We start from the raw sequence: 21,266 nt of genomic DNA on the forward strand, positions 1-21,266 counted from the left end.
CTGGCGCCACAACTGGGAACCAATGTCTCAAAAAAGTGAGGGCGCTTAGGGGTAAGTCTCTGCAATTGTAGATACCTGTTTTAGCGGTTTAGTGCCTTAATTCAAAGTTCCCCACCCAGACAATACTAAAGGACTAATGCTGCGCAGTTCCCATTCTCGTAGAGTGCAGGTAGCATTTCATCGCCAAGTGGCCATATTCGAAAGCCTCCAATCACTCAAAGATCCGTTAAAAAACAGAGTTACTACAAAAATATTAAATAAAAAAGTGCCCATCCCTAAATACAGTGTCTCTTATCTTATAGGTGTGTGGTGTTAATCTGATGAAGAAAAGGGTAGGGAACCCGTGAAGTTTCAAAAGTGAAGGTGAAGGGTCCCTTCCTTTCCTTCTGCAAACAACCAGACAAAGAGAAAACAATCATTAAAATCAATGTACTAAAAGCATTTACATCTATTGCACAATATTCAAGTTGTATTCACACATTTTGTAGTATTGATAGATTACATACAGATTAATTGTCATCCAAATGGGTGGCTAATTCTTCGTCCAAACTATGCCCACCTGGGAACCTGGTCTCGAGCTCAATAATCCACTTAGACTCTTTTTTCCTCAGCTCAAGTTCCCTGTTGCCTCCTCTCTTGCCTATATTCACCTGTTCAATGGCATAGTATCTAAGGAGTGCATTATTAGACTGATGTTCTTATTGGAAATTGCTTGCAATGGGATAATGTAAGTCGATGTTCGTGATGGCACGGAGATGTTCTTGTACCCGTTTCTTCACCATACACACCGTGCTACCAACATAGCGCAATTTACAAGGACATTCCAAAACGTAGACTGCATAATTTGTGCTTCATGTCAAAAATTGTCCTATGCTATGGTTCTTTCTTGAGCCTGGTATTTCCACCTCTTTGACCATATTGCTTGATTTGCACGCTCTACAGTGACCGCACCGCTAGAAACCCTTGAGGTTATGAACATTTTGACTAGCGGTTTTTGAGATATCCCTTTTCACTAGAATATCCCTAAAACTCCTACGTCTTTGGTATGTGACTAAGGGTCTATCCCCAATGCTGGGACCTATGATGATGTCTGCTTTAAGTATTTTCCAGTTATCCGCCAACACTCTCCGTACTTTGTTGGAATCCTGGTTAAATGTGGTGATTACTCTAGTTACTAGTTATAATTCAAAGGTTTTTTGCTTGTTCTCAAGGGTGCTTGACCTTGACGTGTCTTTTACTTTGTTCATAGCTTTACTGAGGACCCACTCAGGATACCCACGTTCTCTAAATCTAGTTAGCATCCTTGTTTGTTCTAACTCATAGAGTTCATCCCTGCTGTAGTTTCTTCTTGCCCTCAGTAACTCTCCATACGGTATACTCCACTTGCGTGTATCTGGATGAACACTGAGGGCATGAAGGAGACTGTTGCCTGCAGTTTCCTTCCTGTGTAGTCTAGTGGTAAGTTTGCCTTCATGCACTCACTCATTCATACACACACTCAGTTAATCACCCATACTCACAGTCATGCACTCACTCACCCATACACTTACTCAGGCACTCCATCAATCACCCTTACAACACTCATGCATTCATTCACTCACACATACACCACTTATGCACTTACTCAGCATAGGAAAGTGCTCTTTTGATATGGTTCGGCCCCCACGATTTGCTTGATGTGATTTCGAACTGTAAGTGCACTGGGTCCCTTCTACTAAGTTTCTTAGGGGGCAGACCTTTTCCCTAAAACTGTACCATGTTTGGCACACCTTCAGCTGCCCTTGTAATTCTCCAGTAAATGGTGCCACTGGTGCCTAGGGCATGGGACCTGAGGAGGTTCCACTGAGCCATCAGCACAAATTGTGCCACCCCAGAGATCCCTCATCCAGGTCACACAAACGGCCACGGCAGGATGCATGTCTAGGTGCAAACAAATCAGAAGAGTCAACATGGCATACAACCCTGTGTTCCATGCTTTGCACACTGAATGAGATATAGTTAATTCACTCCTACTGCTGGCCTTACAGCCCTAAGGCAGAGTGCCCTATATCCCATGTGTGGACATATCTGCATGAGCAGACATGGCCCTGCATATTGTAAGTGTACAGGGAAGCCGTAAAGAGTGCATGGGCTAGATACTTGTCATAACATGTTTCCTAGCTCTATGACGGATTCACTGTACCCTAAGATGTTTGGTACCAAATGTCTTGTCTTAATAATCCTCATTGATGCCAGTGTGAGATCTATTAATAAATACACACAAGAGACCCTTTAGAGACTCCTCTGAAAACCTACCAAGCAATAGAGTGGTCCCTAACTAGTCATAGCCAGTCTGCCACCACCAGACATGTTTCTGATCTCATAGGGTGAGACTGAGAGCCAGCGCTCTCAGAGGCCCGAAACAAAGCCTGCTCTTGGCAAAGGTGCTTCACGCCTCCTCCAAGCAGGAATGGCCTTCCAGGGTGGGAAGCTTTAAAGTAGTTGCCACCTATGAAGTTCAGCCCAGGCTTTCCTATATATTGGGGATGCCAACCCACCTGTCATGCTCTACATTTGATGGAAGGACAAAAGGGAAAATTAGTTAGATGACAAATTCTGTCGACATTCAGCCAGCAATACCTCTAAGGTGTGGCAGGTGGTGTGAACCCCTCTCCTGAAAATCTACCATGTTGAAATGGTGGAGAAACAACTCATCAGGGCTAGGATAATGCTTCTTCCCACATGAAATGGCCAATTTGAGGGTGTAGGTACCCTAAAGATAGGGAACCCATTGCTACTACCTGTCTACTCCCCTGTAATGCCCTTAAATTCAGTATTTTGGTGACATCCCTAGACTTGGAACCAAAATTCAATGGGCAAAAAGATGAGAAGGACAAAGAAAATTTGCTTCCCGAGAACTGAAGCCCTGCTGCAGAAGAAATTGGCTCCAAATCCAGCCTGCTGCCTTAGGACTTGACAATGGTAGTGTGCTGTGTTGTTCTGAATTTGTGAATACTGCAAGAACCGTAGAGCTCCTCAAGACTTTGAGAAGTGGCCTAGAACCTCCCTTGGAGTTAAGGTATCACTACCCTACGCACTGCAGGCACCTATCCAGCTGAGTCCAATTTGTTGATGTGCTCCTCCTAGACCACTTTGACAAAACACCAGCACGAAAAGAGGTACATCCACTCCGGAGGGTCTGATCTGTCTTTACAGAGAGTTAGGAGACACCAAGATCTACTAATACCCAGGGTACCGGACCCCTACAGCAACAAGCGAGATGAAGATTACGTGCTGGACTCTAGCTACCTCAGAAGCAAGCACCGATCGATGAACATCGAGGCACCTGAGACACACATTCTGACTGGCCATGCTGTCCTGAGATCACCTCTCTAAGTTGCCTGCTCCTGACTGCGAGGACTTCTCGACTCACAATGACCGGCTGACCTATTTTCTCTGCGCCAAGCCCCAGTAATCATGAACCAGCTGTATCCCTATGGTTCTGCAACACTTGTGACCGCCTATCTCCTTTAGGACCCACTGGACTTACCTCTAAGCCCTCCTGTTCAGTGTCTTTCCAAGTGGCCCCCTTTGTCTTAGCACTCCAGCCACCAATACTGCAGCACTCTGCTACCAGCTGAATCCTGGTTGTCCCGATCTTCTTGTGTTGGAACTTTGGACTTGGTCCTGCTATGTACCTGAAACAAGAAAAGGAACTTTGTGAGAGCATTGCCTGATCTTGTATGCATTTTTCGGCTTTTCCCCATTAAATATTGCAGAATTTTGTACAAAAGTGATATTTTTTCCAAACTTAAAAATCATGACTCTAAGTTGCATACCTGCCTTCCTTATTCTCTATGATTGCGTTGATGCAAACTGTCCACATCTCACTTCATAGATCAAAAATTCTTTCTTTGAAAGGATATTCCAGAAGAATTAACAATAACTATTTCTCCTATCTGTTCATTCCAGTAGCCATTTTCATGAACTCACACCAATCATCTCATCTAACTACTGTTTATTTTATGTGCTACAAAGAAACCAGAGAGCCTTGAAAGCACAAGACTAATCTCAATAACCAACAATAAGCAGTAACCACCAATTACCATTAAAATTGGGTAAAACTCTAACAATTGGTTCTAGAGTAAGCTGCTACTTTGCGTAAAGCACTTCAATGCTGTGGCTGTAACACAAGCTCCCTTAGAGAAATGTGAGTATCGATGTGAACAGTGTTCGGTGGCATTGTAATCAGGGTGTCGGAACCACCCGCAAGAGGTCGGTTGGTCCTGTATCCGAGACGGTGTCAATCTGAGACAACTCTGACCGACATTATAATAAGCCCCTTTGTGTCATGTTGCATAATAAATCTGCCCTCCCTCTGTCAAAATAAGATCTCTTCTTTTGAAAACTAGCACATGAATCTAAATGCCCTCCTAATGTCTTCCCAAGAATCTTCATGTAAAGCAACTAGGGGCTTATTTACACAAACTGTTGCTTCGCTGCGTGAAAACAGTGATGTGACTCCTTGCGGCATAATGGATGCGCCCTATATACACTGTACGGCGCTACATGTTAAAAGGAGTCACTGATGCATCAAGAATCCTGACATATCTGTTGCCGCGAAAGTCATACATTGATAGAGTTGTGTCGCAAGCATGACGCAACTTCAGCAGTTAATGAGGCAGGCCCACACACATAGCACTGCGTCACCATTATGCCTGCTATGAGGCAGGTGTAAGGTTTTGACGCAGTGGGGTCCTAGAAATGGCGCTGTGAAATCTGATAGATTTTGCTGCGCCACTCCTACGAGGCTTTGTTGCATGGGAACGCCCACCCTGCGTACATTATGCCTGACGCAGGTGTAATGTGGCGTAGGGCTTTACAAGGTGGCACATCTGCCTAGATGCGTCACCATGTAAATATGGCGCAATTTGGCATATTGTGTTTGCCACCGCTGCATCACAAAACGTAACACAACAGTGGTGCAATAGTGTCGCAAGGGGCTCATAAATAAGCCCCCTAGTGTCTTACACATCTATTTAATATCTGGGCAAACTTGGTTTCATTTCATGTAAAAAAATGTAGCAGATTATGCAAAGCAAAGGGTATGTAGTTTTGCATAAAAATTACACGACGTATACTAAGGGAAATTACTTGACCAGAAAATCCCTTACATGACTCATTTTCTGCTTCAGTGATTTATTTTCTACTCCAGTGAGTCATTTTCTGCTCAATCTCCCATAGAGCTAAATTGTATGACATTTCGTAATCATCATTCAAATTTTGAATATGACTAATTCAACTTTGTAACACTTCGTTCATGGTCAGACTGCTTTCATGGCTTAAAGGTGTGTTTTTTTAACGAAATTTACAAATTGCCAAACATTTTTTCATCTCCCTACAGAAAAATTGCAAACAGAGATTGACAATGTTATTGGACGAAAACGACGCCCAGCTGTAGAGGATAGGAACAAAATGCATTTCACCGAAGCCGTTATTCATGAAGTCCAGCGATACATAGACATGTTTCCAATGGGTGTCATGCATTCAGTGATACAAGACACCCAATTCAGGGGTTTCACTATCCCAAAGGTATGCTTATTTATTTATTAAGAGTTTCGAAGAGTGTTGTATCTTGTTTTTTCCTTTGTACCAAATTCATCTGGAAACCTTCATTTCACAAAATGAATGATCAAATCATAACTTTAATTAAGTGAATGTTGACTGTTTCAGGTGTAGTTGTGTAATATTCCTCTTTACCCATTCAAATACCAGTTAAGTTGAAAACTAGGGCTAATACTGCCAAAGCTCTACCTTTATGTATGAAAATCCCTTCTGCTAGAGGTCAAAGCAAAAGCAATACGTGGATAGAAGAACTGCACCAGCCACAGCAATCCGGTAAACTAAAACATGTACGTTCTCCACCTGGGCAAGGCATGCATTATCTCGGATGAGCTCCTACCAGCATCAGCCTTTGGTGATTTTACCCATTTTCGTGTAGCCCAGATGTGCCCAAAACAACATCTAACTACTTATCTACTAAATCTATTCCTTGTGCCACCCCTTTGTTACATTTCCCACATGCCCCCTTTCAAAGGCCACCTGCCATGAATGACTGTGCTATAGAGCCATTTATGATGACCACACTGTAGTGCCTTGTGAGTTAGAATAATGGAACCCTTTTGGTTCCTGATATACTCTGTATAACTGTGATGTAAATGTTAGAGCATAATGCAATGAAGGCTGGTTTAGAATGTTGAGGTCACAGTTATATGTAGACGAATAAAAGTGTGTAATTCTGAGCTCCGTGTGTTGCATAGTCATTGAAAGGGCACCCAGGCTGGGAAAGATGCTACAACTGTCGACGAGTTAGGCAATAAGTAACCCTTAGATCAACAGTGCTCTCCCAGAGAGTTTGCCATGGCCCATGCAAACTGATTTCGAGTGCCACATGTGTTGCAGACGAATAACGGAACTTATGCTTAACGCATGTGGAGTCAAAGTGCAACTGAATCTGCTGTAAAAAGCTGAAAACAAAAAAAGCATTGCAAAGAAATTTACATATCAATGACTGAGAACCCACTGGTCAGTCCGTACATAATGATACCGCACTTCAATACAAAATACAGTCAGATGTAACACATAATGCTGTAGATGTAATGCTGAAGGCAGATACTAACAGATTTTCAAAGAGCAGCTATTGACAATCACTAATTGCAAGATAACACTACAATTCTAAAGTGAAGACAAAGAGCACTCAAAGAGACGCCAAAGAATAAAACAGTTATTTATTCACCAGAACCTGAGGAAAGTGATCTGGAACAACCTCAGTGCCAGGCGCCACAACACAGACAAAGCACAAGGGTTGTGGATACCAACATGGTGAAAAGCCGAAGCGACTGAAGCTATCTTCGGAACTGTGGAAGGGCTAGGAGAATGGAGGCAAAGACTGAGGACATCATTTTCAAAGTTATAAAGGGTGATCCAGGGGCCGATCTCAAGGCCTCAGAGATGGTTCCCATAAACAAATTCAAGATGAACAGCCAAGGGAGCTGGAAAGAGCTCCAACTTCAATGTCAGCCACACCAGGAAATGGCTACAACTCTGCCCCTTTCTTAAAACCACCATCAACGTTCGATACCATCAAAAAGCGGAATTTTGGCAATAGATGGAATGTTTCAATAGAGACTTTTGATGATTTAATTGATGCACTTGAAGAGATTGCTAAAAAGTGCTAGTGATGGTATAAGATAAGTCATAAAGAAAATGTGTGAACTGACGAAGTCATAAATCATCAGCTTAAAGAAGTGTTGAATCTCAAGTTTAATCCAAAGGCAGATGTTGTTTCCAAACAATCCATCTTCAACCAAGAACACAATGAATTCGATGAAACCAATAATACATTTGTGAAGAGACTCGTCACACTCATCAGACATTGTACATTTCGTGAAATTAATGATGAAGAAGCTATACGTCAAAAGGTGAATGCTGATAGAAACTCTTAGTCTGGAGCAAGAGTTCTTGGCTGCCAGAGCTGAAACCATGCTGATTAAAAAGCTGCTGGCATATAGGCCGAAGGTGCCCAGAATGAATTTTGAGTGCTAAAAGTAAGCCAATACCAAAAACTGAAGGACCCATAGTGATATCTACACATAGAAAAATATGTGTATTAGATGTGGATTTTTGTTTCCAAACAAAGGTAAATTTCCTGCTCTTGCACAGATAAGTAAAATATCTGGGAAGGAAAACCATTTTGTGACAGCTTGCAAACAGAAGGAAATAGTGAGTCACAGTGAAAAGACAAACTGACCACCAGAATGTTCCAGAAGCAATGTTCAACACACAACCACAAGGCCAGGTGGCAACATCAGCTATGACAAATTGACACTGAACAAAGTCAATTCTCATTGTAATCATCATCAAGCAGTTGTTCTGTATCAGTTCTAAGTGAAAGTGAAGAAAATTACTTTGCAATGTCGATGTTTACCACAGAAAAGTGTTTGCATGTTGGTTTGACCAATTGTGAAGAAAAATGTCAGTCAAAGCAAGATCGACATACCAAAACACCACAGTCATTGAAACATTGTCTGAAGATTACGCTGAAAATAAAAGGCTGTTCAATACCTTTCATTATCAACAGTGGTGCATCGATAAACATTATACCTGAGGAGAAATACAATTAATTATCCCCATTGTGACAACTTACACCTTCGCAAACTGAAGTGTTTAATGGGCTGCATCGATGATCTTAAAAAGTCAAGGTTCATTTGCAGCAACAATGAAATACAAGAAACAAAGGTGATTTTTTTACTTAACAACGGGGGAGATGTAGTGCCTTGTGGATCAGAAATGATGGAACGCTTTTGGTTACTGGTGGACACCATAGAACTGTGACATAAGTCTTAGAGGGGCATGCTATGAAGGCTGCTTTTAAGTGTTGAGTTTGCAGTTACAGTCGGACATATAAAGACATGTAATACTAAGCTCCATGTGTGGTGTTGTGGTGGGTCCCAGGCCCCATGTGTGGCGGGTCCAAGTGAGGTAATATAAATTTTTATAGTCAATTGTGTCCCCTAACGTGAACCCCACCGTCTCCGTGTACGAGCTTAAAGTGCATGTAACTTCCCTCCTCGACCTGCTATGAAGACGCAAATACATTTGCGTCCAACGTTAACATGTCCTCTTTCAGATCCACCATGAATGGATCGATAATTCAGTTCCTAAGTATGCCTTGCCAACGTCTTTTCATGGTGCACTCCCACGTTTTTCCTAGTCCTGCAGAGCTAGGCCCTGATTTCTGCCATCAAGCCCTTCCTGTTCCCTGCCTCCTGAAAAGCTGCAACGTGGGATGCCTCCCTGACCTCTGTCCTACTCCCTGCGCGGCGAGCGGTGCCCGGCTCGGCCTGCTTGCCTGCCAAAGACAGTATTTTGCCTTCAAGTTATCAGTATAGCCGAGTTCAGCTCCTCGAAAACACATTCCAGTCTAGCAGAATAGATAAACATTTCCCCGGCTGCAGAGCAAAGGGCCCGGCCTCTCTGTCTCCATGCAAGTAATTCATTGCTCCTGTTACCATGGTAGGCCCATGGCCCCTCGCATTACACGCAGACACGTAGTCACACATGCACGCATTAATAGTCAGTATAGAGTAGCCTCTGCCCGAGAGACCTTTCCTTCTAGATAATATAGTTCCCCAAACACAAGATATTAGATATGATTTAGGAACAAGTTGATCTGACATGCCAGACTTCTGTCTCTTTCCTCTAGTGCTAAATGTCAAGTCCCCTGCACCCTCCAGCCTCACATCAGTCACACGTCATGCTGCTGCGCGCGCATCCTTGATACAGATTTCTGCTGACACTGCAAGATTCCACTATGTATCCACCCACTTGTGACACTTTCATGTGACGTTTCTAGCACACACCTCTGTGTACGCCCTAAGTGCACGCCTTCTGATTACGTATTGCTACGCACATGTGTTCTTATCTCGTTTCTCTCAGCTGTTAGGCCTTCTGTATTCCTCACCATTATGTGCATTAACTATAAAAGTTGTACTCTGTCAATAAAGTATGCTCTATCCCTTCCTGATCCTTTATGGTGAAAGGAACATGATACCCTGGTTCGAACCATTCCATTTTATGGAATAAAACCCCTTATAACTCAGCTGCCACGGACTTTGTCTCTTTATTTTCGATTGAGTTATTTTATTGAACTTTACTGCATAGAAATTCCGATGGTAAATATTTATTTACCACATTAATTTGGCGCCCGAACAGGGACCCCTCCCCCACCCCACGCGCCGGTAGGTGCGTTGCAGGCTTTGCCCCCTGCCCCAGCCAAGACGGACAATTACGCGTACCCGCAGGATTTCCTGTATCTCCCTCAGGCCTACGGAGGTGACGGAGACTGCGATCAGCACCCAGACGAGGCGGTGAGGAGTGCGGAGAATCCCGACCAGAGCCCAGCCAAAGAGAACAAGGTCCGAGGTATCTAGAGGCCCACCAGTTCCGAAGTATCTACGTCACGAGTCGAGTCCAGTCCAGTCCGGTCCAGTCCAGTCGAGTTTCCGAGGCCTTCCGTTCCGTGCTTCCCGGTGAGTACCGTTGCTGGGGACGCATCTACACGGGTGCATTACTATGTATCCGGGAAAGACTGGTTTGGGTACACAGACCCGGTCTGCACTGTTTTAGCAGTGTATCTGTACTGTTTAGCAGTATATCAAGACATTCAAGGGTTCGATTTTGTTCTCGTTATAGTGTTCAAGGGTAGTCAATATGTGTTCAAAATGTTTTTATGTGATTAATGTCGTGGTATGAGTGACTGTTTTACTGTGTTTTTGTATATCAGCTGTGTTCGAGTTCGAGAAAGTATCAATTGTCAAGTACCAAGATGCCATTATTCAGCAAATTAAAACAGATAGGAACTAGGAAAGGGATACTAGAGGAAGCAATTCCTGTCCCACCCAGGGACACTCCCAGAAATTTTATGTACCATAAGCATGGCTTAGATGCCATACTGTACCTAGATTTATGGGCCGATTATACTAAGAACCTAGAAGAGAAATATAGATGGCCCGTTACAGGGACATGGGATGCAGATTGCATCATGAGAGTAGAAGAAGCACTATGGAAAAAGAAAGCCAGACAATCTCAGAAAGATGCCATAGAATTGTGGCGTAAAGAATCGCATAAACGAACAGAAAAAGAATTCAGAAAAGCAGAAAAACATAGGGAAGATTCAGAAAAAGTCCGAGAAAATGAATTAGTTGAGGAAGGTATACGAGTCAAAGCAGAACAAGTAGACCGACAGCGAAATACTCTTGCGAATGGTATGTATCCTCTTTTGGCCGAGGGTTTACCTAAGGCCACCCCGGAAGCACCAAAAGATCTGCCCCCTCCATTAGTTCCGACTAAATTACGCCACAAGACCGCAAAAGACATATTCCTTTCTTCCTATTTAGACGATGTAGCTCCCGCATATACAAATGCACGTGTCCATGCACCACCTGCTGACGGCAACCCACCCCAAGATAATCTACCATTTCCGCAACAACAAACTCCTCCTCCCGTTCCACATCCTGCGCCTGTTCCCCCAGCACTTCCCGCACCTATTATCACTTCCCCTCTCGTTATTCCTGGTATTCATCCACTAAATCCTTTTGGACCTGGCACCTCAGGAGGTGCGACAGGAGGTTTTCGAACGCCGCCACAAACACATCGACTGACTTATAGGGATTTAGCAAAGCAACGTACACCTCAAACAGCGAGTTACGACATACTTAAAGAGCCTCTCACAGACTGTAGATATGATCCAGTACCCGGTAAAGACGACAGAATGATGCTAGCATCAGTACGTTTACGACGAGTTGCAAACTATTTAATGTTACTACCAGGAATGATTGATCATCTAGACAGAATATATCATTTCGTCCAAACGGGGGAAGGTCCTGAAAGTATTGGCGAGGCCATGGCATACCAGAAAGTTGACACTCAAGGTATGATATTACGCTTCTTCATAAACTGCTTGATAAGAGATCAAGATAGGCCTGGTGTAGACAAGGAAGAAATGAATGCACTTAACAAATGGGGTCAGAATATAGCAGACGGAAAGCATGATAAACAGAGTTGTATAGACAACATGTACAGAAGGATCCGAAAAGTAGTAGTACAAATACATGAAAGAAGAAAGCCTGAAAGAGAAATAGATACAGACAAGAATGAATCCTCGGAGGAGGACGAACAACCAGAAACCACAGTAGAAACATTGCAATTACCAGCTAGAGAAATGATAGCATATGTAGGAAAGGGAAGACCCTTTAATAATACAATACGTCCGGTACGTCCAGAAAGCAAGAGACTTTTTCAAGCAGCCATGGCAAATCCGAGGACCCCTGAACATTTGTTTCAGGCTACCGATAAAATACTTCAAGAACGAATGGGGTACCATGTACTCAATTCCATGGATGAACAAGAACTAGCCCGGTCCGCCGTACAATGGGCTGACAATTCTAGTACGTATAATGATGATGCAGTAGCTCAGACGTTTTTGAGCCTTTCCCCTGATGAACAAAAATTGGCTAGTGTATACATGATTCAGCATCTCATTACGTTATTTAAAAGCCAACATTCTGATCCAGGTCCCTTACCGGACATATTGGTAGAACTGCTCTCTAATAGATGGAGAGGCCTAGGTACCGATTTAATTAAAGAAATTCTAGAACATAGACACAAGTATAGTACTTTTCTGAAACCACAGTTTATGTCAGCTCCACCACCCCCAGAAAGAAAAATGTTTTACTTCGACAGACAGAATCCCTTACGAGAAGTACATCCAGTAAGAAAAGATGATGACACACTAGAACGTGTATATGTATATACACCCCTCACTAAAATAGAATTGCTAGAAATGAAGAAACTAGTACCCTGTCACGATAAAGACCCTGCAGGTTTTCACCGAGAAATTAAAGATATGCTATTCATGGGTGACTACACGTACTCAGATATTATGAAAATGTTAAAGGTACTGTTGCCTGCTGGCATTTACGAGAAACTCAAAGAGAAAGAATGGGAGGTGGGAGATAAAAAGATTAATTGGACCGAAATAGAAGACGAGGAAAATGGTCGTACTCCAGGGTTAGGCCTTGGGGAAAAAGCTAAAGCATTACCAGGATTAATTGTACAGGTTTTGCCAAGATTATTGACAACAAAAAAGGAAGACTGGGACGCAATCTCAGCCTGTAAACAGAAACACGATGAAGACACTAGTGATTTTTATTCTAGATTCGAGAAATGTTTTATTATTAATAGTGGCCTGAAACCAAGTAGCGAGTCATACCCGCACCTTTTTGTAACCAAATTAGTCGAGAATTCCCTGCCACAGGTTAAGAACCGTGTATATAAAGTCGAGAGTACATGGCAAGCAAACACACCATCCCAAATGTTACAAATGTTACAGTACCACCAGAATAGAATTAGAGAAGAACAAGATCACGAACAAAGGCGTATGAAAGATACGAAAATGAAAATGTTAGTCGCTCAGTCAGTCCCAGCTGACGGTCAGAAAAGGGGTATGACACAGTCTAATAATTCGGCGGCTCCTGTTAAAGGGACATGCAACTACTGTAAACAGCCAGGTCACTATGTAAATGAGTGTACAGTCCTGAAACACAACATAGCCACAGGTAAAACTAAAGAGAGACCTCGTCAGCCTAGACAGGACCAGATCCAACATCAGGTCCAGCAACATGTTCCACAGAACACCCAGCCAATGTATGCTCCACAGCAGACAGTACAGACAGTAGCGGTACCACAGCCACAGCCTATTGCCGCGACACAGCAAGTTTCACAACAGATGTACCAGTATGCACAATCTGATTATCCCGATTATCAGCGATACACATGAAACAGCCTAGAGAGGGAGGTTGGCTTGCCTCTTATTGAAATCCCTGTAGACAAAGAGGGTCCTTATGTACATAGTCAAGTATTAGGAAAGGATAGAAAGTTTCTGATTGATACAGGGGCAAGTCGAACAACAATAAGTCACGATGAGGTTCCAGGGGCACCCCTCTCAGGCTCACAGAATGTTTCCCTTGGTTTTTCAGGACAGCCTATTGTTAATGAAGTATCGAAACCTGTTCCCCTAGCAGTTGGTCCATTGTCACGCACTACAGACTTACTACTCACGAAGTCATGTCCAGAAAACTTGTTAGGAATCAAGACACTGAAAGCTCTAGGAGCTGTAATATGTTGTTCTCCGGAAGGAGTTAGACTGTTTTTACGTGACTTTAAAGGTCACTATGTGTTACGAGATTTTGATGACAGATTGAAAAATGTACCAGACCATTTATGGGCAAAAGGCCCAACTGATGTAGGTTGTATGCACATTACACCATACCGTGTTACACTCAAGCCAGGAGTTGTACTGCCCCGAATCCGACAATACAAGTTACCACCCGATGCTGTAGTGGCTTTACTGGAGATCATTGAAGAGCTCATTGCACAGGGAGTGGTTGTAGAAACCGACTCCAATCTATGTAATTCCCCTATCATTCCGATTCTTAAACGTACTGACCCAAATGCACCACCAGTTTATCGGTTGGTGATTGATCTGCGAAAATTAAATAAATGCATTGTGCCACAGTACCCTGTGGTCCCCAACATCTCATCCTTATTGACTGCTATTGATTCAGAGGCGACGTTCTTTACTGTAATTGACCTCAAGAACGCCTTCTTCAGTGTCCCCATTGATCCGGAGAGCCAATACCTTTTCGGATTCTGTTTAAATGGCCGAAGCTTCAAATTTGCACGCGCACCTCAAGGATTCACAGAAAGCCCCAGCATCTACAGCCAAGCATTGAAAAGACAACTTGACAGTATTCAAATGCCAGTTAACACTGCCCTGCTGCAGTACGTCGATGATCTGTTGATCACCGCTCGTAGCGAACCTGAATGTGAACACGCATCACTGACAGTCTTACATTTTCTGGCTGACAAGGGACACAAGGTTTCCCCTTCAAAGTTACAATTCTGTGTTCAGCAAGTGGTGTACCTTGGGCACTTGCTGTCCAAGAGGGGGAGACAGCTAACACCTGACCGCATCGAGTTAATTGCACACTTACCGCAACCTACGACACAAAAGGAAGTGCGGGCCTTCATTGGCCTCACCTCTTACTGCAGGCAATGGATTCCCCAGTACGCATTTCTAGCCAAGCCACTTATACAGTTGACAACACAGGAGGCAGCGACTTCGACTGTCCTCCCTTGGACTCAGGAACACACACAGGCTTTTGATGAATTAAAGAAAGCATTATGTCAAGCACCAGTTTTAGCAACACCTTGTTACAGCAAACCTTTTACACTCTTTGTTACAGAACGTGATGGCACAGCTCTATCTGTCCTCACACAAGATCAAGCAGGTTCACATAAGCCGTGTGCTTATTTTTCGAGTACATTAGACCCAGTAGCCCAGGCTCTGCCTGCGTGCTTAAAATCAGTTGCAGCAACAGCCTTAGCAATTCGACAAAGGGATTCCATAGTGTTAGGACATCCCCTGACAGTACAAGTTCCACACTCTGTGGAAGTTCTTTTAAATAGAACACAGACTCAACACTTGACTATAGCACGACTGACAGGTTACGAATTGACATTGTTCCAGCCACACATAGAAATCAGACGCTGTAACATACTCAATCCTGCCACATTGTTACCCTCGAACATCACAGATCCAGCTCCACATGACTGTATAGAGATCATTAATGCAGTAACAAAGCCCCGACGAGACTTGACAGATGTTGCACTGACAAACCCAGACCTGACACTTTATGTGGATGGTTCATGTATGAGAACAAGCACAGGAGAATTAGTGGCCGCATATGCAGTGACCACTGAAACTGAAGTCAAAGAAACACACCGTATTGATACACTGTCTGCTCAAGCTGCAGAGCTTATTGCTCTGACCCGAGCCTGTATAATAGCCAAAAACAGGAATGTTAACATATACACAGATTCACATGATGCATTTGGAGTCGTACACGACTTCGGTGTACTCTGGCAGGAAAGAGGTTTCTTGACCTCTCACGGAGCCAAAATCCAACATGGTCCCCTCATTCAAGAATTATTGGAAGCAATACATTTGCCATCAGCCATAGCTATCATGAAGTGCAAGGCACATACTAAAGTTACAGATACCATTTCCCAGGGTAACGACCTGGCAGATCGAACAGCAAAACACACAGCTCTGACTCATACACACGCTGCTGACATGACAAAGACAATAGTTCCGACACCGACACATTGCATGACAGTTAAGGATCCCGCACTAGATGTACTTGACATACAGACACATGCTACTCCAGACGAAATAAAGAAATGGACTGAACTAGGAGGGATCCAGACAGATCAGGGATGGATGACGAAGGGAAAAGCCACATGGTTTCTCCCCGACTCTATGGTCCAAGTTATGATCAACACTGCACACAGTCCAGCACATCTGGGAGAAAAAGCCATGTTAGACAGTTTACAGAATCTCTGGTACAACAAACATTTACGAGCAGCAGCAAAACAGAAAGTGCGTACTTGCATGATCTATTGTCAGTTCAATCCAGGTAAAAGCATTCCCGTAGAGCAAGGTGGATTCAATCCTCCCGATTACCCTTTTGAAGTCCTCCAGATGGATTATATCCAGATGGAACGATGTCGAGGATCCAAATATGTCCTCGTAGTTGTATGCGCACTTTCCCGTTGGACAGAAGCATATCCAGTCCCAGATTACACTGCTCCTACCACTGCCAAACAGTTGGTTCGTGAATTCTTCCCACGGTACGGTTTGCCTCGTGTCGTGTATTCAGATAACGGCCAACCATTCTCGTCCGAATTAATGAAGCAGGTTTCACTCCTGCTAGGATATCAGTGGAAATTCCACTGCGTCCGACATCCCGAGGCAGCAGGTCTCGTGGAACGCCACAATCAGACACTGAAAACACGCCTTGCCAAGATCTGTGCCGAGAAAGGGGTAGACTGGATAGTCGCCTTACCAGTTGCATTGTTTTACATGAGAATGGTTGCACACTCTAGAACAGGGCTATCCCCGTATGAGGTGGTCTTTGGTAGGCCACCGAATATGTGGGGGACGCCTCTGCCTCGAAAAATTACAGATGTTGATAGTAACATGTTGACAGATTACCTTGCCTCCTTGATGTCTGCACTACAATCTTGTCGTTCACAGGTAGCTGCAGCCTTTCCCGACAATACCGAGGTGAAGCCGCACGAGATTATACCGGGGGACTTCGTTTTTGTACGACATTTCGACAGGAGAAGCCCGCTGGAGCCCCGCTGGCAGGAGCCGAAGCTCGTCTTATTGACCACGAGGACGGCAGTGAAGTTGGAGGGCCGCAAGGGATGGGTCCACATGAGTCATGTTAAAAAACTTTACGGATCGCCGCCAGAGACTGACTCTTCCTCCCCCTCTAAGGACTGCCCAGATTCCAGTGACTCTAAACTCCCCCTGGTAGAGAAAACTCCTCAACAGGAGTATAAATTAAAGCTGAGGTCTAGCAAGTCAGACAGTTTAATTGTTTAAGTCCTCCCCTAGGTGAATCGGTTAGACAGTTTCTGACATGTACCCGTTAGACCCCAATAGAGAGAGAGATAGACAGAAACAGCTCAAGAAACGAGAATATTGTAAATCTCTTCATAGTCACTGTATTGTGACATTATTGATTATGTTTTTTCTGAGTCTTACGATTATTGCTGCAAGTTTTCTGCTCCACATGTATTTCCCTAATTCCATACAGGCACATTTCTTTCCAAACAGCACTGTCGAGCATACTTTCAGTGAACTACCCCCGCATGAGTTAGCTTACCGACTTGCGCTGCGCAACAATACTTTTATCAGTATGTTACATCATTCTCATCAGACCAGCAATGCTACCAATTGTTGGATATGTGGCCGACTTCCTCCCTATCAGAAATACAAGGGAGTCTTGCCCCTTTTCCCGTACCCGTTCACACATAATGGTTCCTGTGGTGCCTGGTTTAGTTTAATAAATTCATTAGACTCTGCGTCCATAGTCTACAAAGGCAGTTGGATATGGGGAAATCTGAACACAGTTCTGCATAAAGCATGTTACCCTAACAAGGAGGGTCTTCCACAAAGGACAGAGACCGATCTAGAAAATGAAGTATATGGATTAGGTAATTATACACTCAACCTCATGATTCTAAATGTTCAGTCTGATACAGGACCAGACTTACCCTCTATGTCAGTATTACCCGTTAAAGGCGAATTATGTGTCAGAAAGAATGGTTCAGTACCTCTAGGTCATAGTAAATGTACTACTGTGATCGAATTCAGTGATAAAGGCAAGTCTACATTCAAAGCTACCCGCCATTCCTATTTCATTTGTGGTCATACAGCCTATATACGTTTGCCACTAGATTGGGATGGGACATGTTACATTGCATTCCTTCTGCCACCTGTTTTTCTAGCTCCTCCTGATTATCATAGAAACTCCCATCTAGTTCATAGTGACGTTTCTAGCACACACCTCTGTGTACGCCCTAAGTGCACGCCTTCTGATTACGTATTGCTACGCACATGTGTTCTTATCTCGTTTCTCTCAGCTGTTACGCCTTCTGTATTCCTCACCATTATGTGCATTAACTATAAAAGTTGTACTCTGTCAATAAAGTATGCTCTATCCCTTCCTGATCCTTTATGGTGAAAGGAACATGATACCCTGGTTCGAACCATTCAATTTTATGGAATAAAACCCCTTATAACTCAGCTGAGTCTTTATTTTCGATTGAGTTATTTTATTGAACTTTACTGCATAGAAATTCCGATGGTAAATATTTATTTACCACACAAGGCTGGGGATGACGCAACACATCCCATTCCATATAGCCATGAACCTACAAGCAACTTCTCTGCCAGGATCATGACTGAACACACCGACTGGCTGTTCTGTCTGCCTTTATTCCTTATCTAGGATCTGATGCTGTTTAGCAAAATGATGTAATCGGGTTCTTTCTAATTAGTGAAAAGGACACATGACACACATTTTACTTTGGCAATATATTTTTTTCAAACGTTTTCTGGCTAATAAATCTCAACAAATTTGCCATTAGGAATGGCATTCACTGATTTAATTAAGCCAGTCTTGAGAATTAATCTTTTGATGAATATAGATTGTCAACTTTTTCTGTTGTCATGGATTGCTTTAAATCCATGTCTGCTGCAGCATTGCCAGGAGTATGCCTGTAGCCTGCAATTTTTGTGAACTCAATGTTCCCTTCCAAGATACACTCTAAGTGCAGCATAATTTATTCTTTTAGTCGTGGTGTAAAGCCTCCTCCCAGCAAACTGCTTCCCTTCCTTTCTACTTTTCATTGTATCCCTCCCCCATACCCCATTTCCCATATATAACCTGTTTTTCTGAACACTTTTCATCCAGTCCACTCAATCCTCTTTTTACATCCATTTAACTTCCACCTTGCATACCTAGCAGCCCACAGGTAAAATATCACTAAAAGAAATAATCATAACACAATGTATATAATGAATATTCAAGTAAATAATTAATTAATAGTTCATTGGTAATTAATTATCACGTAAGGGTTTTTTACGAGTACAGTGGTTATGGAACAGACGTACTCGCAGTGGTGGTCTGACCACTGCTACCCCTGTGGTTCCACCTGCTGTATTCTGAGTGTGGCAGTCAAACGACCATAGGACCCCCGCCTCAGCCAGGATCCAGGATCCCATGCCAGTGACGGTGTGGAAATGGGCAGAAATATGCTGGTGGTGCCGTGACGCACCACAGAGCATATTCCGATTTCATGGGCGGTGGAAATGCCTGCCATTTAAAGGGTGTCAGACCTCTGGGCGAATTAGACCATGGGGGTACGCGCAGGGTGTCACAACAAGGTGCATGCCACACAGTGCAGGAATGTGCTGGAGGTGTTGTCACGGCAGCGGACTGCTGTCCTGTGAGGCAAAAACAGCTGCCACCATGAGACCGTCTCAGCACCGCCTGCCTGCCCGCCATGAATTCAACTCAGCCTCATTTACATCCATTTAACTTCCACCTTGCATACCTAGCAGCCCACAACTAAAATATAAGTAAAAGAAATAAGTATAACACAATTTATATAATGAATAATCAAGTAATACATTATTCAATAGTTCATTGGTAATTAATTATTACTTGGGGGTTACTACGGGTATGGCCATTTTGGAACAGCCGTACTCGCAGTGGTGGTCTGACCACCGCTACCCCTGTGGTTCTGCCTGCTGTATTTTGAGTGTGGCAGTCAGACGACTACAGGACCCCCGCCTCAGCCAAGACCCAAGATCCCTTGTCAGTGAAGGTGTGGAAATGGGCAGAAATATGCTGGCGGTGCCATGCCAGCACCCTGGAGCATATTCCGAGTTGCATTTCCACCGCCCATTGCACAACAAGGTGCATATTTAAACAACAGGAGAGTAAGGGTATCTAGGTCACTCCTTTACCCCTATAAATTATGTAACAGAGTGACTCAAGGTGCTATAATATTATTAACCAGAAGCAACCAAAACACAGAAAACAAAAAGAAAAAGTGAACCGGTAGTGTGCTGAAAGAAAAAGAAGAAAGCCTTATTTCTTAAAATAGCCCTCACTCACCAACCTAGTGGTGACATGCTTCATCATAGGGTTCCCACTGGGGGAACCGAATGTCCCCCCAGTGTGCTACAACGCCTGATTTACAGCGGTGCTGGATTTTGTAATGGGATCGTGTAATGTGCTCAAGTGACGCAAATTTAAAAGATAACAGCTGTACCCTAAATAATTTTATTAAATGGTCAGCTGGTACCATTAAAAGCTGGTCAACAGGACACTCAGTGGTCTAGTTATTTGAACTGCTGTGTCCTAGAAAATGTAGGTCTACATGTTTCAGCTGTTTATTGCTCTGTTCAGCTCAGCTTTCTTTCGTTTTGTTTTCTGTGTTTTGGTTGCTTCTGGTTAATCTCATTATAGCACCTTTGAGTCACTCTTAAGTTGTTGTTACAACAAGGTGCATGCCACACAGTCGATGAATGTGCTGCAGGTGTTGTCATGGCAGCGGACTGCTCTCCTGTTAGCCAAAAACAGCTGCCACCATGGGACCCCCTCAGCACCGCTTGCCCGCCCGCCATGGATTCCACTCAGAAACCAGCAGGCGGGTGCACCACAGGCTTGGCGCTACAGGAGGACTACCAAACTCATAATCGGTCCCTAAATAAACTTCAAACCCTATATCCCTACAAACTCAGCTGCTCACTCCTAAAATGTTGCATGCTGTCATAGTGAAATGTGAGGTGAGGTTAATCCCTGCACCCCAAGGTGCAAACCCTGCACCTCAAGGTGCCTGTCACGGGGTGCAGGGATTAACAGGAGGGCACCATAGGTGCCTCCTCGGCCACCAACCAGAGGCCGCAATGGAAAAGGGGGGCCCCCAAGCACTCTTTACTACAAGATTTTCTTGTAGGGAAGGCCGGCAGGGAAACCTTGTTGGAAACCGTGCATTGTAATCTGGGTGGCGAAAACCGCTGTCCATTTGGATTACTGGCCAGTTCTGACTGGCCCGTCGGAAGTGAACCAGATTGACTGGATTATTTCAATTCTGACCGGCTGAATCAAATTCAGCCCATCGTAATTGAAACTGATGATGTTGGTTGTAAGGCCTCCGACCTGAAGTCGGGGCCTTATGACTGACATCGTAATAGGCCCCAGTATTTTTAACCATATCATTGAAAACGATATTAAAAACAA

General features: G+C 43.7%; 1 protein-coding gene across 2 annotated transcripts in view; it reads left to right on the forward strand.

The window, feature by feature from the left end:
- The window catches only part of LOC147692364 (cytochrome P450 2G1-like), a 905,835-nt gene that overhangs the window by 672,021 nt on the left and 212,548 nt on the right, over positions 1-21,266 (forward strand). For both annotated transcript variants that reach the window (XM_086938588.1, XM_086938587.1), the window contains one exon: positions 5,384-5,571. In XM_086938588.1, the coding sequence (XP_086794714.1) occupies positions 5,384-5,571 (188 nt within the window). The remainder of the gene's footprint in view (positions 1-5,383; positions 5,572-21,266) is intronic.

The sequence above is a fragment of the Lissotriton vulgaris genome, chromosome 9 (genome assembly GCF_964263255.1).
Source record: "Lissotriton vulgaris chromosome 9, aLisVul1.2, whole genome shotgun sequence".
NCBI lineage: Eukaryota > Metazoa > Chordata > Amphibia > Caudata > Salamandridae > Lissotriton > Lissotriton vulgaris.